Source organism: Typha latifolia, chromosome 13 (genome assembly GCF_019914945.1).
Source record: "Typha latifolia isolate L0001 chromosome 13, TyphaL0001v2, whole genome shotgun sequence".
Taxonomy (NCBI): Eukaryota; Viridiplantae; Streptophyta; class Magnoliopsida; order Poales; family Typhaceae; genus Typha; species Typha latifolia.
Window position 1 is genome coordinate 1,266,333 of NC_133098.1, and position 24,711 is coordinate 1,291,043.

At 35.8% G+C, this 24,711-nt stretch overlaps 3 protein-coding genes across 4 annotated transcripts in view; 1 reads left to right on the forward strand and 2 right to left on the reverse strand.

Moving 5' to 3' along the window:
- LOC140799659 (nuclear-pore anchor) overlaps positions 1-18,445 on the reverse strand; it is a 28,750-nt gene extending 10,305 nt beyond the window's left edge. The window contains exons 1-28 of one of the 2 annotated variants that reach the window (XM_073154069.1): positions 17,904-18,445; positions 17,662-17,808; positions 16,815-16,913; positions 15,749-15,877; positions 15,568-15,660; positions 15,394-15,459; positions 13,833-13,922; positions 13,637-13,714; positions 12,675-12,799; positions 10,773-10,893; positions 10,528-10,620; positions 9,346-9,394; positions 7,624-7,727; positions 7,479-7,547; positions 7,132-7,272; positions 6,941-7,045; positions 6,625-6,738; positions 6,412-6,496; positions 6,190-6,230; positions 6,006-6,079; positions 4,779-4,881; positions 4,470-4,604; positions 4,295-4,393; positions 3,951-3,992; positions 3,804-3,857; positions 1,861-2,040; positions 1,734-1,775; positions 247-297 (exon numbers count right to left, since the gene is read on the reverse strand). In XM_073154069.1, the coding sequence (XP_073010170.1) occupies positions 247-297; positions 1,734-1,775; positions 1,861-2,040; positions 3,804-3,857; positions 3,951-3,992; positions 4,295-4,393; positions 4,470-4,604; positions 4,779-4,881; positions 6,006-6,079; positions 6,190-6,230; positions 6,412-6,496; positions 6,625-6,738; positions 6,941-7,045; positions 7,132-7,272; positions 7,479-7,547; positions 7,624-7,727; positions 9,346-9,394; positions 10,528-10,620; positions 10,773-10,893; positions 12,675-12,799; positions 13,637-13,714; positions 13,833-13,922; positions 15,394-15,459; positions 15,568-15,660; positions 15,749-15,877; positions 16,815-16,913; positions 17,662-17,808; positions 17,904-18,209 (2,835 nt within the window). In that variant the 5' untranslated portion in view covers positions 18,210-18,445. Of the gene's footprint in view, positions 1-246; positions 298-1,733; positions 1,776-1,860; positions 2,041-3,803; positions 3,858-3,950; positions 3,993-4,294; positions 4,394-4,469; positions 4,605-4,778; positions 4,882-6,005; positions 6,080-6,189; positions 6,234-6,411; positions 6,497-6,624; positions 6,739-6,940; positions 7,046-7,131; positions 7,273-7,478; positions 7,548-7,623; positions 7,728-9,345; positions 9,395-10,527; positions 10,621-10,772; positions 10,894-12,674; positions 12,800-13,636; positions 13,715-13,832; positions 13,923-15,393; positions 15,460-15,567; positions 15,661-15,748; positions 15,878-16,814; positions 16,914-17,661; positions 17,809-17,903 lie in introns of both variants that reach the window. The other variant, XM_073154068.1, reaches the window with a different exon arrangement.
- Positions 18,446-19,778: 1,333 nt separating this feature from the next.
- On the forward strand, positions 19,779-21,729 carry LOC140799961 (LIM domain-containing protein WLIM1-like). The gene is made up of 5 exons (XM_073154553.1): positions 19,779-20,107; positions 20,650-20,746; positions 20,816-20,859; positions 20,999-21,088; positions 21,204-21,729. Exons 1-5 carry the CDS (start codon positions 19,970-19,972, stop codon positions 21,519-21,521), a joined length of 687 nt encoding a protein of 228 aa, XP_073010654.1. The 5' UTR covers positions 19,779-19,969; the 3' UTR covers positions 21,522-21,729.
- A 329-nt stretch (positions 21,730-22,058) lies between these two features.
- LOC140800012 (uncharacterized) lies at positions 22,059-24,577 on the reverse strand. The gene is made up of 3 exons (XM_073154634.1): positions 24,272-24,577; positions 23,415-23,582; positions 22,059-22,477 (listed from the first exon to the last, which is right to left on the reverse strand). Exons 1-3 carry the CDS (start codon positions 24,528-24,530, stop codon positions 22,248-22,250), a joined length of 657 nt encoding a protein of 218 aa, XP_073010735.1. The 5' UTR covers positions 24,531-24,577; the 3' UTR covers positions 22,059-22,247.
- Positions 24,578-24,711: the final 134 nt, after the last annotated feature.

The window sequence follows — 24,711 nt, forward strand, 5'->3', positions numbered from 1 at the left end:
ATACCATACGAGTTAGATCTTAAAGGATGAAAATTATTGTGAAGTCATCAACATTATCATTATTCAAGCCTTCTTTTGAAGACAACTCAAATTCTTAGAAGGCTCATAATAGAATTGACAATTTGTCCAACTGGTTGTCAAGCTGCATCAACCCTCTATAGAAATGGTATCAAAAACTGACCCAAAAAAAATCGAGCAAGAGAAGATCTTACAATGAATATAACCAACTCAGAGAAATATTCATACCTCGTCGGCAGTCAACCCTGAGTCATCACGGCTGATATCCTTCATAATGATCTATCAGGGTGGAATAAAAAGTATACCAGGAAAATTAGTTAGTTATAAGACACCTATCCAATCAAACGAACTGGCAGCTTGCAATAAAGCAGCCGCTAGTCTCATAAGTTTACTGACAGTGAATTCAAACATGCATGCACTAAAGAAAGCAAATGAACAAGAAAAACTAAGTGGAATCTCACCAATCTAAGCTAGAATAAACAGCCATCCAAGAAAAGGAGAAAGAAGTTGGCATATAACTATTAGTTGATTAACAATAAATGTAGTAAAAGCACATCTACATTTTCTTAAATCACCCATAGTGACTGCTGATGTACCTATATTCTTATATAATGCTCAAGGGATATTGTAGCATATATACATGTATATATACATTTTAATAATGAGAAAGAACCTAAAGTTGTTCCTCTCATAACATGGCACTTGAGCTAGTTTCATCTATCCAGCGGTCCAACCTAGAGTTGTTCCTCTCACAACATAGCACTTGAGCTAGTTTCATCCATCCACTTGCAGTGCATGAGAGATGCACATAAGGGGCAACTTAAAAGGTACTATATACATTATTGATCTACTACCAAACAACTTAAGCTTTTGGATTATATCTCAACCACTCTCCAAACTCAAGTAGAGCAAAAAATATCTCAAAGTTCATTACTATTAAACAATAAAACCATGAGTAAAGGAGACTGAGGTGGAAGAGACCACAAATCTTTATAAGGCATCAAGGGCACTTTTAGATGGCATCATGATCGGCTATTTAAATTCTTAATTTCCTACTACAAACACTACTTAAGCCAAAAAAGGAATCTAATGAAGTAGCACATATTTTCCATTTAACTGTATTATGGCCAGTCATATCTTACTTCAGGTGAAATTGAACTTTCACGAATAACTGTAGGTGTAGACTGAGTTTAAGAAAGTTTTGAAGTCATTGCAAATTTATATTTGAAACATCCCAATAATATGTGCATCTTTATCGAATTTCAAGTTCCTTTCTTGAGGAAGTTCAAGGTTATGCAATAAAGTTTCCAGGATGAATGTCCAATAACAATTAATCCAACAAAGGTTATGCAATTAATCTCAAAATTCACTTCCAGTAAACTGCCTGAGTCAATTTTTAGCATTTTACAATTACTGAAATTCTCCATAAATTCAAAATGGTAAAAAAAAAATGAAAATCTGACAACAAAATATTAAACAACGGGAACATAAATCAAGCAACCAAACAGCTGTACACCGTAATAGAAAAATGTTTCAGGTACTCGAGACTATTATAGTATTATATGTGCATGACATAATAGGCATACTCTAGAAGGCACAGTACACACCAACAATAATGAATATTTAGGAAGTTCCCAGATAGCTTGAGATTGTTAGAAGAAAAAGGAAAACAAAGAAGAAAATAGCTTAACTATATGGAATGGTTTAAAAGTTACCTTTCTCCCGGTAACTCTTCCCTGCAAATCAGAGCACCTAGCCTGCAAGACCATTAATTATCCAACAATAAGAATAAGAGAAAACAGCATCCACTAATAGCTGTCTGTAAAATTCAATCAAATAAACCTCAGCAACAGCAGCCCTTGATTCAGCAGAAGCAACTGTTCGCCAAGCATCAGCTAATTCTTCTCTCATTTTCTCCACTTGTTGCATAGAAGTCTGTACTGCTTTCTCATTGTCAAGTGTTAGAGAACGTACACGATCTCGTTCTTCCTGAAGCTCCTTCTTAGCTTCTGCCCAATCTCTCTACAATAATGAGACTCATCAATGAGCTTGACAAGAAAATGTATGCACAAGAATAATATGAAAGATGTATATACAACCATCTTTAAAAGACCATGGATTCCGGTTTTAGCCGATCTCGAGATGGAACAGCCAAAACAGATTAGTATCAGCCATAGCTAATCCAGATCCTAACCTAAAACTAGTATGGTGATTGATTTTGATATGGGACGGAACAATCCATCTTGATCATATTCGGCTAAAACGGGTTGAAATTGGTTTTCATATTAGATCCGATCTAGGGAACATCAGTAATTGATAATCTCAATTGCCTTTTTTTTCAAGTTTTCAGATTTTACTCTAGCATTCACCTTTCATCATTTGTCATCGAGCTTGCCATCAAGCGTCAAAGGGGGAAGGCGAACAAGTGAATCGCTGCTTAGAGGGGTACCATGCAGCACACCTCGTGCCACATGCTGATACGCCACCGACACAGTAAGTGTCGATCGACATGCCCCGTGTTGGTCAACATTTACAAGTAATCTACAACGGTGATTTACAAGATTTAGAAATTTACTAATTCAGTCCAAATTTATTATGGTTTTGAATGAGTATTTTTTTTTGTTTTTAGGCTTCATATGTGATAAATTTTACTTATTTATATTCTTCAATCACTTTTCTAAATATTTAAAAAAATCATGTATTTTTAAATAATATTTAGAATTTTACTTAATAAAAAAATGATCTGATTTGATACGGGAGACTGATAAGACCGATATGTATCGTTTTTTGGGCAGGTCGATCCCGACCCAATCTCGAGTTTTAAAACCTTGCAAAAAAAAAATACCAAACGCCCATAATACACCAAAATTGGAGGGTGTCGATTAGCATGACGGATAGCAATCACATTGTACGATCAAGAGGGCTAGTTTGAACCATGGAAACAGCTCGTCAGGTTTATAGCAGTAGTGTTGTGTATATCTTGCCCTCCTTAGACCCTTAATTAGAGGGGGTCCAAACACACAAGGAAGCCTTCTTTTTTTTCACGATGAAATTGAATACACAAGTGAATCATTAGAAAAAAGATGGGAATAAATTGGTCAAATTTTCTATAAGCAATTGTAATAGAAAAGGTGGTATAGAAAAAGATAGCAAGGAAGAAGAGAACTTATGTGCCCGAAGTAGGAAATAATGAAGGGATAAGGGAGAACTAACATCACTCCGGTAACATTGAACCTTGCTAACATTAAAAGTACTTGATATATGGTTTTGATAATTTTGTTTCGTCAAAAACTAAAATGTAACCAACCCAAAGAGTTTGATGAGATAAGGAAGAAATTAGGATATCAATGTGAAGGAATTGTGTTTGGATCATATATTTCCCATCAAACAAAAATTTCCAAACGAATAGCAATACCATATGTGAAGGAGAAATTAATAATATGGATCAAATTCTTGTTAAAGAATTCAAACATCATGCACAAAATAACAAGATAAGGATTCATCATGTGCGATGAAATAAAAAAAATGTGTGTAGTATGTGTCTAGGAGCTAGATAGCAATTAGCAAATGATCATATAATGTTGGGATTACCTGGAATCTATGTAAATCTTTCCCATTCTGATCTAGTGGACTTGAAGTCACAACATAAAAATAAGCCGAAACACATCGTTATTGAAGCTTTTCAAAACCTAGGGCCAACTATAGTGTAAAAAACAATAACTGAAAGTTCCACAATGGAACATATGATATACCAAACCACCATAAATGCAGGAAAGAAATCTTACTTCGACTCGTTGTACATATTCTTCATGCTTTCTCCTTTCCAGAGCTCTTGCCTCCTGAGTTACGCATACACAAAGTATTCAGCAAAACGCTAATGAAGTTCAAGAGAAGATTAATATAAGATACATGTTGATTGATGACAATCATACCTCACGAACATCATCAGTGCTCTGTATTGTGTCAAGGCTCGACTGGAATAATGACAAAAGATAATCTGATTATATATGATAAGTACAAAAGCATATATGACCGCTATTATAGGTAAATATCCATGCTTAAAATAATACTATTTGAAAAGAACAAGACAAGTGAGCACATATATAGAGTATCTATTTCATTGCGAGACATAACGAGCTAACCATCAGGAGACTACATGCCACAAGCAGGGGGAATCCATGGAATTATGAAACATGAGAAATCTGAACCAAACATGACAACAACCCTGGAACCTAATTGAAACACGTAAGAGTGGAAAATGGAAATAAGCAAGCACCTGAAGACGATGCACTCTCTCTGACAAACTGCGCATTTCTTCCAGAGCTCTTCTCTCTGAGTTCACTAAGAACTCCTTTTCATGCTTCACAATAGACACCTATAAAGTAATCAAATAAGTGTCAGTGCCAACATTTAGATTATGCACCTGTTATCAAATAATGTATTCTCTCTACCTCCATAGATAGCTTTCGTGAGTTCTCCTCAGAAGCTTGTAAAGACTCAGAACTTTCCCGGAGCCTCTTTTGGTAATCAACCAATAAATGTGTCAACTCCATATTTCTAGCTGAAACTGCAGTAGCTTCCTTCCTCTAGAAAACAAAGTAGAATAGGGTCAAAACAACTATTCGGTGAACGTGGACATACAAGAAGCCAGGAACTATTCCGCATTGAAGGAAATCCACTAACAATAAACAAGCTATAATGAAGCACAACTACCATGAAAATGGTGAACAATGGCTACAATAAGAAATGAGACAATCCACCTGATGTTCAAGCTCCACCATGAAACTATCAAGTCGTTCTCTAGCAAAACTCGCTTCTAGAGCCATCTTATCACGCTCTGATCTCGATATTGTGAGCTCGCTCCTAAATGAATTAGAGGAAAATATTATTGCAGATGACAAATAGAAGGATAAAGCAGAAACAAAGAAATAAATAGCGAAATACAATTACAGAAGATGAGTAGAAGGATATGCAGGAAAGAAGAATAAATTGCTGAGTACTACACTCATCCTACTCATTCTGGATTGCCAAGTATCACTCTCACCCAGCCCACAATTTGAGCTCAATCATACAAGATCTTACACTACAACTAGAATTTAACTCAAATTTTGGATTTGATCTGTTTCAAGTAGTGGATGTCCACAGTTGGTTCCAGGAATCATAGCCGACCAAAAATCCGTTTGGTATTCTTACTTTCTATACTTTATTGTCACAGGTTTTTAGTTGTCAAAAGAGCCTCTAAAAGATGAGGTAAGCCTCATCACAGGAACGCCCTTTTTTGAAACTATGGTTGTTCTATTACTAATAAGTAATAACTGCAACTCCTACATGGAATTCAAACAAATATCATATAAAATGTCTTGTTATATTTCTAGACAAAAATATCTTATAGAAGAAGTTCAAATTCATCACTAGGATCAGTTGTCCCTGGATTAAAGAATAAATAATAGTAGTAATCCTCCATAAATTCTGGTTGTATATTTTATACTCAATAGTACGCCAAAGTACATATATTCTGTTGTCCCTCATTAATAGCAACTATTTCTGAGAGCTTGCCTATTATCCAAAACATGATCGAATAAACATGATCCAAGAATGTAACTTGGGTCCGATAATATCAAATCCACTATCCTCCAAAAATTAACTTAGTCATCTACCCTAAAAGAATCTTAGCACAAGAAAAGATGACCACAGAAGAGGTTATCCATCTACAAACAATCAATCATACAGAACCAGCATTCATGAAAAGACTCAGGTTTAACAATGTTAAATAGTTATTATCTCATCCAAGGGGGGGAAGAACAAACCAATCTATAGAAAATTCTTTTACTGTACTGTATGCCATTATTGCCTAACCAAACTACTTGATTAAATAAACATTCCAAACCTACTAATTGTTTATAGCATGATAACTCCGCCATCATGGATTAGTCAAAGTGAAAAAGACCGAAGCATCAAAAGCTATTCTGACAAAGTCCAAAAACTACCTTAGTTTAACCAAATCCTCCTCAAGGTTTTTAGCACGCCTGATGAGTAGCTCATACTCTTTCTTTGAAACTTCCTGAGAGAGAAATATTTATAATAAATTATTAACATCCAGGAAAAAAGAAAATATATCTAATGATCTTAACAAGCATGATCAAATTTAATTAGTATCCTTAAGATAAATACTTGGGAATCTTCAAACGCAAGCATAAGCTCCTTCTTTCCATCTTCTGAAAAACAATTGTTCAAACTATCACCATAAGATATAATAGAGTTTCACAACCTCAAAAGATCTTGTAATGTCTATATGACACAAGAAAATAATCGAAAATGAAGAAAAGAGGACCAGATAGGATACATTTTCGCAGGAGAAGACATAACAAAAAGAAACCATGAATGTACGCTAACCTGGAATAGCTTCAGATAAAGCATGGGTAGGCCTAGAAGTACGAATCTTACGTTCTTCTTCATACAATCTCTTATACATTGCAACCTGGAAATGGAACAAGAAGAAAGGATCAAACATCATGCAATGGGTATTTGCTCTGTCAACGGATAATGGACGATAAAATCATGCTTTCATTTAAGATAAGTAACCACTGATTCACAGCCATCACATACAGAGCTATGGAGTGATTCGATCATGCGCCCTTGCTCCTCTGATCTTCTCAAAACTGCTTCAACTTTCGATGCTGCCTGATCACTGACTTTCTGCAGTTCAATTTGGAAACCGTCCTACAAAATACTCAAGGAGAACAAACAAGAAATCTAATTACTTCAGGATCAGAAAAGAACAATCAAACTCAAAAGTATAAATAAATATAAGCCTAACTTGCTTAGCAAGTGTAGTAACTTCTCCAGTTCTCTTTATAGTGAAAGATAAGATACCTGTGAATAACTATCAGAGAAAATGAAAATAAAAGGAAATGGCACTTACCCTTAGTTCTGTGTCCCTCTTTTCAGCTTCATTAGAAAGCCTATGCACTTGGCTTCGTAGTTGGACATTCTGCTCAACTAATCCCTTAATATCCTTAAAATTCATCTGCAGAAAATTAAATACGCAACACTACAAGTGTAAGATAAGGTCCAAAACAAAAACTAACAGAGGCTAGCACAAGAACAGCTAACTTGTTCGTGAACTTCTTTTCCAGCATCAACACCATTTTCAAGATCTATTGAACTTGTAGAAAGAGAACCGACAACATTTGTCAATGGGCTAGCACCACAGCGAAGTTGAATATCTTGGCATTCCTTCAAAAGAACTGCTACCTATCGTCAGAGAAAACACAGATTCAGCAAGGCAAACTGTAGTCCCATTACGGTAGTGGCGTGATAAAATAATGACTCGCAAACATCATAAAATCTAAGAGAATATTCTAATAAAATTATGTCTAGTAGAGATGGTCAAAAAGAAATAATTACACTAGAATTAAGTCAATTAACCATATAAACAAATTGTAGGCCAAACAACTTACTTGTTTCTGAAGATCATTCATCTCCTTTTGTGCAACATTATAATCACGTTCACGCCTTTTCAACTCTGACTGAAAGATATTCTAATAGCATAACAATACATCTTAAAGAAGAAATTTTTGGTAATATATTCTGAGAGCAATATACCTTCAGATTCCGAATAGTATTCTCAAAATTGTCATGTTCCAACAAAGCCTGCTGCAATTTTTGATTCATCAGGGAATATGATTCTGCCATTCTCTCATGTTCAGCTGAGACAGATAAAGTAGCAGAGTCAAACATCTGAATTGCGAGAAACATGAAATTTGAAATTACAGAATTATCGATTCGACCTAATTATACCATAGCCTGCCAAAACAGTGCCTCACAATAAGATAATACTCAAAAATTAAAGGCAAAAAATAGCATGCAAAGCAAAAGGAGATATTCTTTGGATTCCAAAGAGAGTAACTTGGGGCTGTGCAGATCTTAATACATTCATTCATATAGCTGACAGCAAATAGCTCTAGTTGTACAGTCTTGTAGTATTCCCAATAAGACTAGGCCCAATCAAGTGGAGTGAAGTTAAAGATGATAGAAAACCATTCATACTGAGCTATGCAATTTAGCATATCGATCTTCTACTGAAGTTCATAACTGGTGATGTGCTCAAGAGGAAGTAACATCCAGGAACATATGATGTACCACACATGCAAATTTCATGTAAACCTCTCATATAACTCTATATATCTAAACAACTTTCAAATTTAAGGAAAAAGAAGAAAAGAATTGATAAATAAACAGCTTGAGTCAACTGGGTCACTACTTTTGTCTTCATCCAACAATGACAATTTTGGTGCCAGATGAGTTTCAGAAACAACAATGACAGAAAATATGTATACCAAAATCCCTACCAACTTAAGCCTTAACCCAACAGTATGGGTCAGCTAGAGCACAACTCATAAATGAGATGGCCTTCACAAGAATTTACAAACTTCTACAATCAGCTGTCAGCCTAAAATCAACCGAAAAAATATTAGTTTGAAATTTCAGGCCAAAGCAAAATAGAGAAACAGAAGGCTACCAATAAAGGTACAGGAATTCAGCTATCTGAGTAGCAATGTAATGCCATGCATCCCAGGAGCAACCCTTCCATAAATCTAGAGAAGGTCCATACGAAAAAGAAAGATGACAACTTTTAATTTTAGGGACTTGTCTTCATCTCCAAGGTGCATTTGAGTCAGAGAGGAACAACAACTAATCCTAATTTGACACCAGTATAAAAGGATAATAAAAAGCAATTTTTAACATTGGCGATAACACATTTCAACTGACGAAAGGCCACATTGCACTTCATCAAAATATATCTCAACTAAAATTTAACATATTCTCAAACTAGTTCAATATTAAAAATAATTAACATAATCCAAAAAAAGCTTAACTGCTCTAAGAACATTCCAACTTCTCAGACAGACCAGAAATGGAGTTTGCAGGAAAATGAACCAACTATAAGGCCAAAATATAATTAGAAAAATAAATGGGCTAATTTACAATTTGAAACATTGTCTACCTATTATACAAGTAGAATCCATCAACATCAACCAATTAAGAACATGCATTGTAAATAATAGTACAATAATGTAACCATCATATAGTGAAAATTAGTCACCGTATGATAACTACCATGTGTCAGATCAGCATCCATACGGAAGAAACAATAGATAGAATTTTGACATCAATTGGCAAGGAAATGAAATTTGCTTTGGATTTATGTAAAAGTAGATTGGTTTCTCAAAAACAAAGGTATCCTATTGCATGAGACTCCCACCTATGCAGGGTCTGGAAGGGAAATTAAAGTGATTTTCAAGATAGAGAAATAGATGGGATTACCTCGTTCATCTAAAATGAGCTCAGCTTTCTCTTCTATTTCATGCAGAACCTGCAAATTTGAAATGGAAAAAAGAAATTACCAATGGCAAGGAGGAACCCATGAAAAAGAATATACCAGCCAAAACAAATCAGATTACAATTTTATGTTTTTTATATCTCAGACCTTGACAAAAATCTAGCAGAAAGAAAGAGTGCATAGTTTAGTATCCAAAACAATTAATTAGAGAAAAAACATGGGAAGGAAGTGTAAAACATAGAGCTTGACAAATTACGACACCAATAATTGATATCCTGAGTAGGGTTCAAGTTAGATCCAACTAATTATGTGATCCGCATAAAGTTTGCATAAAAAGGAAAATCAAATGTTGTATTTACAGCCGATATAACTAATATGTATCGGTCGATACAGCCGATATCAGACTAATACTGCACAGAAACCAACAATGTTTCAACCCCGACTTCAAATCGATAACACGGCCGATACCAATACATATCAGTATCGACGATACTTCGAACAATGGTTGTTGCTAGGAACCAAGCTTGTTGAAGTAATAGCATCTAAAGTCGTGAAGTTTTAACATCATGATTTTATGAATGATTTCTCGTCCAAAATTTTCACAATTTTACATGGAATGCTTTAGAATACTGCTATAAGTAGTTTGCTTCAACTTGATAAAATGAAAAAAGGAAGGGTAGAATCAGCGATATAGGATCGACATTTCCAACTAAACTTAATTTTTCATGTAGCTTGTCAACAATTAAACAATTACCTATTTGACAAGGAAGAAAAAAGCAATACAGAGATTACCATATGAACAAAGAGCAATGAGCACATCATGAAAACATACATATCAGGCTTCATATTTAATTGACCTTCAATACCAGAATAACAAGGAGAAGACCAACCTCAAAAGGTTGAGCAATATAACAGAAAAACTATCAGAGGTCTATCAATGAATAAGTCCACATTTTCTACCCAATAACAAGTCCCAAACCCTAATTAAGGAAGAATGAAAGGTGAATCTCAAAGTCGCAAACCATCAGCAAAGAACCCCAATCTCACACAGTGAAACAAGAAATCATGACACATATTTTGTACATTCAAGAATTCAAAATTCTGATTTCAGATTCACACTTATATTTTACATTAAGAAGCCACAATCACAAGGAGAAAAACAGTACCCTTTCCAAAACAGCTTCTGCGTGTCTCCGGCCCCACCTCTCATGCCGTAGAGCATCAGCAGCTTCTTGATATTTTTCATACATTTTAGTGAGCTGCAGTGAAACAAAATAACACAAATAATCAACAGTGAAGGAATTATAGTACATTAACACAAATGGATATCCACATATATGCACAAGATACACGTGCATGGGGTAATTTTGTATGTATGAGAGAGAGAAAGAGAGATTAAAGGATGTCTTACACTCCAACCATCCCGAATAAGAGAAGTAGCTAATGCAGTCCCGGAAATACCAATGGGAAATTTAGGGACAATAATCTGTCCATTCCCATCTATCTTGGTACTCTCAGTTTCGCAAATTAATCTGCAAAATTAAACCCAAAAGAGAAGGAGAATTTACGAACTGCTATATTTTATTACGAATAACTAGGACAATGTGGTTTAGAAGCGAAATTGGTAAGTGGAATAGTACGAAAAGTATTATCAGCAAAATATGGGATAATATAAATATATTTCACCTTATCTATAAATGGAACTTTTAAATAAGTGAACTACTTTAGGTGCAGAAGAAATCAGATAAACTCGTCATCAATTCTATACATTTCAATGTTGTGAAAAGTTGATTTAGGAAGCAACATTTCAGACAAGAAACTTCAGAAATGCATGGTCAAACTTATCACAACAGCATAACAATGTCAGAAACCATCTGATTTGATAGAAAAAGATTGTCCAAAGGATTAATTTTGAGTCTTTTCTTTCTTCTTTGATACTACAATATCAACGACCACATAAATTCCATGAAATGCAAAAGATATACTTGTCCATAACCTATCATTGCAACAATTTCAATCATGATAGACACCAACACTTTAACCATGATTAAAAAATCAAGAACCATAGAAAACCAATACGAACACACAATAGAAAATTTTGTTTTTCTATAAAACAAATCGAGGCATCTCATGTTAGACTCAATCGACATTTTGTAGAAAATTAACACTTCAAACTTACAAATTATTGAAACATATGTCACTCAGGCAGGCAACTCACCAGTTAAATCATGTGAGATCATGCAGACAAGGAGAAAATAACAAGGAAATGTGACATCAGTAACTTTAGTTTATCACCTTTAATATTATTCACTATTCAAAAGGGAGTTTAAAATGTCAAATCCACCAAAATAGGCAGCATAAAGAAAAGGTGGGAAAAGTAAATAGAATGAGTGTCAAGTGTAATTGCTACAGCTGCATTGACTAAAAAGTGTCACTATAGGGTATCATGATGTACAGAGATAGACCAAAACCCACCTGTCAAAAGGTTATAATTTGATCCCGCACACTCCAGTTAAATGATCAGCTGAACTCAAAGGGCCCATATTTTCATTTTAATCCTACAACATTAGAATGTCCACATTTATTTCACACAATATAAATTTCTAGAGTTTTTTAGGGCTGTCAAAATAATTGAGCCGGCTTGAGCTCGGCTCCAAAATAGGCTGAGCCGAGCTTGATCTTGAAGCTAGGCTCGAAATTAAATTTGAGCCAAGCTTGATCCCGAATCAGCTCAAAAATATATATTAATAATTATATATATATATTATTTTTTTGGAGGGGGGGGTGTGAGTGGGGTAGGATGCTTGTAGTTTCCTAACACAATTATATTTATTGCTTGTAATTTATATTTTGATAATATTTATATCTTTAAATTAGGTTTTATTTCAAGCTAGATTCAAGCTTAAATCAATTCAAGCTTGCTCAAGCTCAAAAATGACTTGAATTAATAAGGCTTGAAATTGCTAATTGAACAGCTCATTTAAGCTCGAGCTCGGCTCGAATTTAAAATAAGCTCAAAATTTGCTCGAATTAAAATTATTTCAATTCAAAGAACCAAGCTCGAAATTAATTTCAATCCGACCCTTGATCAAAGCCAAGCTCGATCAAGCTCGGCTCGTTTACACCCCTAGAATTTTTGACCAAAATATTGCTAAAATATAAAATATTTACCAAACTGATCACTATTCAAACTATTTCCCAAACTTAGTAACATAGTTCCCATAGAGTGCTACTTCCCAAGGTAAACAAATCAAGAAAACAAATATATAGTTGATAAAATAATTAATAGGGTAAAAGGAGCTTAGGAGCATACAGTTCTTTCATATTTGAGCCAGCTTGAAAGCTAGGCATTGGAAGGATGCTAAATTCACTAGCCTTCCTTGAATTCTCCATTTCAGCTTCACATTTTTCTAGTTTATCTTTCAAGTCAGCAGCTTCCTGCACACCAACAATTATCCACATCAGATAAAGAAACACAAAGAAAAAAAAAACAATGCTCTAAAAAGTGTGCGGCAGGTACATAGCTGTCAAGGGGTTTCATAGCACATGGTGGATGGCAGGTGACTGTGCCCAGGACGGGGTCTTAAAAATATGATATAAATTTACTTTTCCTAAGCTATCTAACTTCCATATAGTCCAACATGGAAGACATAAAACTATGTAAATAAACAAGTCTATCACAATAGCACTTTAACAAACCTAACTAAAAGGTGACAATTCATTGATAATCAAGAAAAAAAGATCTTATTGTTTGTCTGCTTCTAGATATTCAAGAAAAATAAAGCCACTACATGATATTCCTGGTACAGGAATTTCTGCGGTCTTTGCACCGAATGGTGGAAAACAAAATACAAAATATGTGAAAAAAGGAACAAAAATATAGTAACATACAATCAAAAATACAATAAAAAATCAAACTTAAGAACCGTGCAAGACTAAAAATAAATCGCAAAAACAAAACGGAAAGATGTGAAAGAAAAAAAAAAGTGTGAGACCTGACCAAAACACTGCTTTGGTCCGCCATATCTGGTGCCACAGACCAAAATGCCATTTAGGGCGACCGCCTCAACCTTTTTTTCAAACATTGGAGAAGACTCAAAACTTGAAGGGGAAAAAAAAAAAAAAACCAAAACAACAATGCCTCACTGATAGACCTGAGAAGTGTGAAATAGCCTGTGATATGTAGATCAAGAAAAAACAAGGAAACAGAAGAGAAGACACGACAAACGAGAAATGAATTTACAAAAATGTTAGCATAAGAACATAAGTGCATACCTTCTCAAGTTCCTTCCGGAGTGAAGCTTCTTTTTCAAGTTTCTCCATAGACTCATTTTCAGCTTGAGTCAGATGTGTCTGGTTAGGCAAGAAATAGAATCACAAGATGCATCAACAACCCTCTACTAAGAAACTACAGTTACAGGATTCAAAATGATTTTATGTGCCAATTTAGAGTATTAGACAAGAGTATCACCTCTAATGCTTTAATAACACCCTCAAGCTCTCCAGCTTTTTTGGACCATTCTTCAGAGCTCTCTTTGTAAAGCTCCGCAAGCTTTGAAACCTTTAAAGATATGTGAAAGAGAGAGAGAGAGAGAGAGACTATAGCATTAGACAGGAAGAATTCAGCAGAATAATGGAAAATGATATTTAAAAATAAGACAAACCAACCACTCAATTGCACGAGACAAACACAAACTGCCTGATTTTTTTATGATTAACACAAGCAACAAAAACAACTGTGTCAATATTGCGTTAGGCAATGTTATACTCCAAATAAATAGTAAAAAATAGAATACTCCAATCTCCACCATCTATTCTCACCTATATAGAAAAGAAAACCAAGATGGCATGATTGTGATAGGGAACAAAATAGAGACAAAAAAGGCTAATAGACTAAATTAAACATTAAAAAAATGTAGACCAACTAAGCTATTCAAAACTTGGGTCCCAGGATGTATTACTGCCACATAACATATTTGACTTGTCCATGCTCTCACTAGACTATACAGACTAATAGGCTAATTCCTTATCTGGAGATAAAGTGAGATAGCATTCAAAGGTTGTTTTGTCGTAAAATGATGGAACTAGGTGATAATAACCGGGATATCTTCTTTCTTGTTTGGGCATAGTAGCTTGAACAGTGGAATACAAACAGAAAAAATAGAATAAAATGTCAAGTTTGCCTTTCTATCCAAGAATTTTCTTTGATTCAAAAATGATGGTTAGTGTGTCCAATAAAAAGTATGTAATATTTAATAATTAGACTATTTAATATTAAAAATTAAAATGACAATTAGATCATTTAATATAAATACCTATTAGTAAGTTATTTAACAAATAAATAAGATAAGTATCTAATTAATAGTTAGATTATTTAATAGTATTACGTGGTATAGTAAAACAACTCAATTGTAAAATTAGTATGGCATAACAAAATAACAAATTACTTCAATGAGTAACTGGATTATTTAATATAGTTATCAAAATATACTTATTCAACAGGAAACTACGCGCAAAAGTATAATCAATTAGATTACATTAATATTTAATACTCTAGAATATTGGATATATTATATAAATTATAATCTAATTGAAATAATCAAGAAATGTTATGTAGCCATTGACTATAAAGGGTTGGCAAAGAGGTATAATACCATAGCACCTTGTATAAAAGCTAGAAAAAAAAAGAGGGATAACAATTTCCAGAATAGATTATCCCCTATCTAATATGGTCACTTGGCGGAATAAGCAAGGATAGAATACTTATCCCCGACTTATTTTGCTCCCAAACACAGACTTAGGAAAATGACGAGGAATATTTGTTTTCAATGCAAAAATAGGAACGATGTTCATAGTCTTTACTCATTAGATTAAGAGAAGATGGTAATTTTACAAATAAATTATCATAATTTTACAACCAGAAAACAACAAGATGAAGATAAATGTTCAAAAGTATACTATTAAAGTCTAAACAAGAAGGTCAAGCTTGTAATAGAAGTCCTGGTAATATTTTTTTTAAGGATTATACATACAGTTGACAGTTCAGCACCTAACTGCTGCTCCGCGGCAGCAGCAGAATCCTTTGATGCAAGTAACTCCTTCAAATTGCCAAAAGAGAAAATATAAGTAATTCCTTTACCAAATAACAAACTTCAGATGCTTAGAGAAACTAAGTTATAACTTATTTAAGAGGAATGTAACATTACCTTCTCCAACGAGGAGACTCTGTGCTCTAGTTCAACTACTCTTTCTTTACTTCGTTTCAAAGAACTAGAAGATGCACTGATCTCTCTTTCAAGCTGTAAGGCAATACATAAGTCAGAAAATTGACTCTGTCTAACCACACTTCATTATTAACTCCAATACAAAAATTAGAAGAAGACTCACATCAGCTATTTTGGCAGACATACTGGCCTCAGCATCCATATTTGATTTCCGCAGCTCAACGAGACTGTTAACTTTTGCATTTAGCTCTTCTTCAAGCCAAAAGTTATGCTTCTGAAGCAATTCCGTCTCCTAGTCATGCACATTTGTATCCAGAAAAATATAAAACATCATTATCATATACAACGCAGGAAGGAGAAGGGGGAAAACAATGGAATAAATATTTAAAAAAAGCAAATTAATATAAAACAAGGATAGGAGCACAAATTAATAAGCTATGATAAAATTTAACAGATTCCCACCCTAACATGAGGTGGATCACATGAACTCTGAACAAATGAAGTAACAGCACTATTACCAATTGGCATACACATAAAAGGAAAAGAAGTCTTCAAAGCTGAGAGAGTTGATATTCCTGTATAACCTTTGCTGCCTCCCAGCATACACTACACCATACAAAGCTAGAGCAAGATATGCAACAAGTTCATAAAAGAGTAAGTAAAATATGGCCCCTATAGAGGCCTGCTTAAAAGAACAGTGTATTAGAAAATATTTGAAATAAATTAATGTCAAATCAGATTAGGTTGATCTGAATTTGATGTATGTTTCTGAACCCTCACGCAATTATCTCATAACCGTAATTTGGGAGAAAAGTTCTAATATTTTAGATATTATCAATTAGAAAAGCAAAGCAGCCAAGACAACTGCAAATTTTGATAAGCTAATCAGCATTTAATGATAATTTGTCTCTCAACCTAGACCAGTAAAGAACCAGTATTCTCTTATTCAAATAATTTGCCCTTTTCAAACTATATGTTACTTGAAGGTTTTGCATAATATTCAATAAAAAAATTTAAAAATTGACTTAAAAGGTGTCCAACACTCGATTGGTAAACTCAAGTCAGATCCCATCAAGAGAATCTCATAAAGTTAGCTCATTGTAACAGTTAAGGCAAACCAATGTTTAACTGAAAAAAATTATGTATATAAGACAAAAAAATTGCCAATCTTGTGTACTGTATACAAATTAAAATTCTTCTTCAATTCATCAAAATTACTACATAGGTACCTGAGTAGTACGGTTACATGTAGCATTACAACGAGTCAACTCTGTTTCGATCTCATGCAACCTAACCTCCTTTGCAGTAGCATTATCTGTCAAATTCACCTATCAGGAAAAAATAAGGATGACCATCAAATTTTACCCATGCAATCTCAACTACATTGAGATGAAACTAAATGCTTTTTATGTAAGCTAACAGCAATTAAAACTCTGATGACCACAACAGAGTGGTATCTAGCATCTACAACTAGTGCATGACACAACCACCACTAATGTCCATGTATCAATAGTTCAAATAGAAGCAAAAATTGCAATACAGAATGCAATTATAAAGATAAAATAACAGAGAATCTTGGGAGTTGGAACTGTTAGCAATATTCTTTAGCAACAACTTTGACAGATTTGACTAAAATAACTTTAAGCTTCTCTACATATTGAACAGATTCAATCCACCAGCCACAAAAATTAAAGTTGTTCGTGTGTCTGTAAGATTGGATATGAAACTTATATTTCATAGGCAGTTGATCATTGAATCGAATCAGACTGAAAAGATGGCTGCAGGAATCTATTCATCCTGAATATCAGAGATACGTTAATCAAACAAGAAGTTTGGGTAAAGATTGGATCCCGCTTGTAGTACTTTCAAGGCTGACCAGCACAACGTGGGAATATACCAACCTCACTAAAATCGAAGTAGCATGACTTCTAAGTATTCCATCGATTCGTTTATCTTAAGATATAATGGCAGACTCTCGGTAACCTCCCCCCATAATACCATCCCCGTTATGTGATTAAGATGGAGATGACCGCATCTTGCAAACCGGACACAGAAAAAAGTTCGAATCAAACTCACAATCTTATCGAGATAGCTTTGTATTGTAACATTCTTCTCCCGGATCTCAGCATCCCGCTGCTCTATCAACTCCAACGATTGCCGCTTGGACTTCTGGAGTTCTGACACCTCCAACATGAACCTCTCGATCTCTCCGTCCTTCCCAATCTGCAGTGTCCCGAGGCCCCCCAAAAAATGAAGGAATCAGGAAATAGGAATCAAAAGAATAAGAGATTAAGGCAAAAGGGAAATGGAGAACTTACAGCCTTGAGATGGAGCTGGTGCTTCTCGGCCTGGGCCTCGGCGAGCTCGGCAACCCGCTGGTCGACAGAGGCAGCGAGCTGCGCGTTCTCAGACTGGACACGGTCGAAATCAGCGGAGAGAGAATCGAAGCGCTGCTCGAGGAGGGCGCAGGTCTGCTCCGCGGCGATGGCAGCGGCGTCGGCCTCGGCGCGCACTGTGTCGAGCTGCCGCCGAAGGTCGCGGATGGCGGCGTCTGCCCGCTCCGCAACCGCGGAGGCGTCATGGGCGAGGAGGCGGAACTCCTCCTCCGTCAAGAAGAGCGGCATCGCCGGGGAAGCCGGCGGCGATCGGGTACGGGGGAAACCCTAGGGATACGAAACGAGGAAACAGACGACGAACCTCAGATTTTCCGTGATACGCGAGAAGACGAGGAACCCTAGGTTTTCGAATGGTGCAAGAGCGACGAGAAGTGGAAGAGCGAGGATCAGAAAGGGAAATAATATGGAGAGGGCAGTGCGCGATGGCCAAAAAGAGTGACGATGGCTTCAATTGCTTTGATCGAAACACGAGAGCCGTGATTAGAGAAGATGAAGGGGTCAGTGGACGGCGCGGATGAGAGTACAGAGGTTTGCCCGCCCATTCTAGAGGAGTTAGGAACTTGTCGGGTTTCGATATGGCCCCCATTTAGTCCCGGCCCAGCCCGACATATATGTCGAGCCTTATTTACGTAAATCAAATTTATATATCCCCCATTCATTTCTCTCTAAAATTAATATTATTTTTTTCATTTTTTTTACATCACATCTCAATTAATAAATGCATTCTTAAACTATTTCAAAATCAAATACTAAATTAACTTAGTCTCAGTTACTTAAACGAAGACAAATAAATTGGTCAGCTAATCTAATTATGAGCTTAGCTTCAAAACAAACAAGCTCAAAGCTAATATAAATTCACATAGAAAAATAAATAAAAATTATAAGGGGTAGTTTTTATAATTTAATTGTATTTAGTTTTTGATTATATATATAAAACCGAGTGTAAATATTCTTTATAATCAATACAGACGTCTTGTCATTTTTATAAATTTGTGGTTTGCAAATATTTGCGTAATACCTGCCGGATGAGAAAAATATTTCATCAACTTCAAACTTGTTATCTATTATTATATTGTAATCCAATGGCTATGTATCTTTGTAATAAACTTAGCTTCTTTAATGCTTAAATAAACAAATTTGTCGCTCGAATTGGAAAATAGACTCGGTTAGAATATAGATGAGTCAAAGTTAAACCAAGTTATAGGCTCTAAATTTATCTCGAGCAAAGACCGAGTAACGTTGACTCATTCAAGCTCGGCTTGTTTACACTCCTAACTATGGTTAGTAATTGAGTCTTATTTTACAAACTCATTACAAATATCATTATCGATTTACTCATTCGATACATTAGAGTTAATATATACTAAAATTTTTAGTAGAACATTATATATTATATATATATTATATATATATATATATATATGATTTGAATTCATTGTGATCGGTGTTGTCATGATTCATCTAATCTATATGTATCTATACTGTATAGATACAAAACCGCGATAAATAATCGTAATAATAATAGTAAAAAAGAATAATGCATAGGATTTGATAAAGCCAACTAATGAGAACAAATAAAACAACCCACATGGCTGAGTGGCCATCCAAAACACCCCCATCTCGCCATCCTCTCTCCCGCTCGCGAATCTCAACGCTGTGATCAACGGTGAATTGGAGCGGTCATCCACCATGTATGCAGGCAAACGTGCAAGCTAGTAAAGCGCCTGTGCAAGGTGGCCTCGCGCGCTGGATAAAGTGGGTCGGGGATAAAGAATACTAGAATAAAAACAAAGAATAGGCATAACTCCTTTCTTATCCCACTATAAACTGGCGGAGTCCCACCACCAACTCCTCCCTCGTGCTGCCGTTACATTTCTGAATCCTTAGCTGTGCTCTCTCGTTGTCTTTGACCAATTTTTGATCCATCTCTTTTCTCTTCTCTGTTCTATTCTGCTATCTTAGTTTTGTTATCGGTGAGAGAGAGAGAGATGGCGGCGTACGGGGGAACGACCCAGAAGTGCAAGGCGTGCGAGAAGACGGTGTATGTGATGGATCAGCTCACCGCCGATAATAAAGTCTATCACAAGGCTTGCTTTCGATGTCGTCACTGCAAGGCAACGCTCCAGGTGAATTTTTCTTCTTGTTTCTTTGATTCTATATGGGCAATTTTTAGTCGCTTCTGGGTCTTTATTGCGAGACTACTATGAGGCGAAATTTTACTTTATGATGTGTTGGATCTCAGGGATCTCTTTGTTGGTGGTGAATCTATTGAAAATTTTATTCTTTATTCTCAAAAGGGCAAATCTTTTTTGATGTAGTCAAGGAGGATCTTATGGGTGGATTACAAGTTGACAACTGCTTTAATGCTTTCAGTTGTTAAGAATATAACGTTCTACTGCATGTATAGACATTTTAGTGGTTTTATGTCTCATGTGATTTTAGGTACACAAAGGGAAAAGAAGAAACTTTGATCTAAGAACAAGAAAAAACTATGTTGGACATTCTGGATCTTGTATTATTAAGAGCTCAAACTTAACTCACATGCTAAATGTCATCTCAAAACACATTCATGACAAATATTGTGGGTCAAGCTAACCATATCTGTCTGAACTTGGATACATAATTATAACGAGTGACATGGAGTTGTTTCTGATGCTTGATCATGCAGTTCAGCAATTATAGCTCCATTGAGGGTGTTCTGTACTGCAAACCTCACTATGACCAGCTTTTTAAGATGACTGGCAGTTTGGAGAAAAGTTTTGAAGGTAGATAATGTGCTTATTATCAACACTTGTTTGATGTATATAATTCTTATAAAGATTTGGCAAACGTAGGTGCTACCAAAGCTGCGAGAGCAGAGCGAGCCAATGGAGATGAGGTATTGTCTAAGTATTTGATATCTGCAGTTTCCCTTACTATTAGGATTTATTCTTAATCATTAAGAATGATATATGTGATATTTGAAAGTCATTCAGAAATTATTTGTTTTTAAGCAATGTCATATTGCTATTATACAGGGTCAATCTAATAGCCGAGTTTGTAGTATGTTTACTGGAACTCAAGACAAGTGTGTGGTGTGCAAGAAGACGGTGTACCCTATAGAAAAGGTCTGCGTAATTTCGTTTGCTGTTAATAGTTAATACAATTGAAATACTTAATGGAAAATATAACCATAATATGTCGACAGAAGTTTCAAAGTTTCACTTCATTTAATCTTCTCAGGTTGCTGTTGATGGCACCTCGTACCACAGACCATGCTTCAAGTGCCATCATGGAGGTTGTGTGATCACGCCATCAAACTATGTAACCCATGAAAGCAAGCTATATTGCAAACACCATCACTATCAGTTATTCATGGTGAAAGGAGATTTCAGTCAGCTCGACGAGAAGAATGGAGAAGTAAAAGTGGCGACTGAGAAGCCACTAGCAAATGGTGGAACCACCGAGGACCGGTTACCTGATGAAACAACCACTGAGAAGCCCTCACCAGATACAGCCATCGATAAACCATTAGCAAATGGCAGTGCTGAAAGTGCTTGAGTATATTCATGAGTTCATTTGATATGCTGAGTTATTCTTTCTTTTGTGGCTGGATGCTGCCAATTGTAGTAGTGATATGAGTTGGTAGCAGTGTAACATTTGGTGACTAAATTAATTGCTTGGATTTTTGTGCAATGTTATTTGGGTTGTGAAACTGAGATTGTATTTGCTTCTTGGACAATAAGCTTACTAAATTATTTTGTGACTAGAGAAGAGATGGCATGTTAATACTAATTTTACTCTTGTTCATGGAATCAGAACAGAACACCTTTAATGGTGGAATACCGTATATGACATTGCTTCTCCATGAAATTAGTTCAATTCCAATTAACATTATTAGCCAGGACTTATCCAGTACAAAGTCTACAATAATGTCAATAAGTATTATATCTTTAACTGAGGTGGTTTCTTGTTCTAAAGCCTAGGCCTGCGTATTTAATTCCTCATGTTATTCATCAGACAGATTTCCATTCTATAAAGCCACAGGACTAAAATTTCACAAGCCAACTTAAACTCAAATCAGATGGAAACCACATATGATGATTAAAAAAAGACGTGTATATATGTATATTTTGAATCTATTTGCTGTTGCTGAGATTCCATTAAATACATGTCTCCATTGAAATGAAACCAAAAGGCTGAGTAGTTTTCAGATCACAAATTTCTGAGGTAGATTACTAAGATGCCTGATCTGCAGCATCTTTTCAAAGACGAATGAACAAAGAATCAAAAGAATTGGTTGCCACCCTTATCTCCCAGCAATTCATCCCTGTCTATAAAACGCTCAAGAAGTTCCTTGTCTCGCATGACGATACACTGATCTTCTTTCCCAAACCAATTGTAACGATGTCTTGCAACATAGTCATAGACAGCATCCCTCGCTGGCACAGGAATAATCAGTAGAGAGCTCAACGCGGAGTAGGGAAATGGCAAATATGATGCAACTTTCAGTGCAGCTACCTCAGATCAATCACAAGAATTAGTGTTAGCAACATTGACAAATTTCTTACAAAAAAAAGACAATAAAGATCCTATGAAAGTTCTCATTATATGTGCACATTTATGGTATATCAGGATAGCACCGGTACCTTAAGAAATGATTGCTTATGTGACAAATTAGTGGAAAAAAAGTGATCTATGCTCTCCATTCAGTTGAGGGAAGGAGCTATATATTTAGCAATGAAAAAAAAATCTTTTAAGTAGAATCAAACCCTGACGCTCACTCCGGAGGAAATAAACAAAACGAAGAAACTTGACCATATGTGGAAGCAGATGATAACTAGTGTCGGGAATCTTGGATGGTCTTGACGTCTCACTATTGGATTCGGGTAGCTCAATTTTTTTGTTTAGGGTGGTTGACGGCAGAGGGTGGACAAAGAGGAAAAGCTGGAACAGGAAGCCTGGTTGACCTCCAATCCAGAGATTTAGCACAACAAAGAATTGATTCAAAAATGTTCTTTTAGTGTCCATGAATTCTCACAATAGGAGGTTTTACCACTTTTCCCTACATTTTGCTTTCTACTACCTGTAATGCAAAAACAATAACTCTGCAGCATGTGCTGGAAACATGCATACAAGCTTGAAAAACGATACTTGAAATAACTTCCAAATTTTCCTATAGACATGAATGCTGGATAGAGAATGCAATGGTAAGGTTTTCACATTTCACGATTAGGCAAAGATACAAAATAGAAGACCATTTCAATGAAAATAGCGATCACCAAATTTAAATAGTAAAATCAATATATAACAATACGAAATATTTGGAAGTGCTGAAGAAGGAAAGAACTAAATCCCTAATACCTAATATAGGATGAAATTTCACATAGGCGATCCAAGAATGATGCTTGCTTGATTTTGTTCACAATGTCACAGAACAAAAATTATACTAACCTGTGGAACCTTCATAGTACGCTTCAGGTCCTTCGATGAAGAGAACACGTCGCAATACGTCTTCTCGATCAACACCCACCAATCTTAGGTACGGTTCAGCAGCCTTAGATTGGAGGCAGCAAAACTTGATCTTTTCATACTTGTCAGCTTTGATCACCCACTTCACCCCTGCAGGACAGGTAATTCCAACCAAGATTTTTGAAGTTACACAACGAAGACATGGGAATTCTGACCCTAATTGTTAGGAAGAGAGATAGATGATCATAAAACATGATTTAGAAGCAAACAAATACCAAACCCAAGCTGCAACCAGGTTATCTTGCATGCAGTCTTGAGAAAATATGCACCATTTACATGAAGACATACCCAGGATTCAAACATCGGAGTACTTGTGAGACATACGACAGATTATGCGACAAGAACAAACAAGGAAATCAACTTTCTAGGCAGAAAAGCAACAAGGAGAACTCTCAATCACATAAAGCATGAAACTGGTAAGATTACTAACCCAATTGATCGTATGATTTACATATAAATAACTGAAGAAATCCAACAAAGAAGCCAATAAAATAAAAGCATAAATCAAGAGTTAGTAAAACAAGTAAGCAATGCCTAATGAACAACGAATGCACCTGGATTACGACATATATTATCATTTCACTTGACGCATAAGATGAGATTTGTATATGCCAGTACCCACCAGTTACTAAATCGAGAGTACTGTATCATCCTATAAGAGGTGTAAGAATAAATGGAAACATAAAAACCAGAAAAACAAAAGCCCCCATTTGGGTGTTTTTGTTCACCAGCATCACAAAAGCATCCATTTGCGGCAAAGAAACAAGGTAGAGGAAGACCTCGGTGGCAGAGATGGCAGACGCCGTCGTAGATGAGGACGCGTGGCTGGAGGAGGGTGGGGACGGTGGCGATCTTAGGAGGAGGAGGAGGAGCCTCGCCGAAGACGATGCCCTCTCCCGCCACGTCGGAGGCGGTTGAGCTCGAGCGACCCCGAGGAAAGGCAGAAATGGATCGAGAGAGAGCTCGAGGTGGAGAGAAGCGAGAAGGGTTCGCTCCTCTCGCTGCACAGAGGAAATGGCGAAGGCTTCTTCGTATCATCTTTATTGCTCTTCTCCGATCATGGCATAAGCTAAGGAGAATCGAGCTTTCCTGCGTTTCGGAGGAAATGGTCGCCGCTTTATTGACTCTGTAATTGCAGATATCGGATCTAACTAGGATCCGACCCGGACGATTCAAGCTTACTAAAAGTGAGTATAGTTGTAAGTCTATTGGATTTATA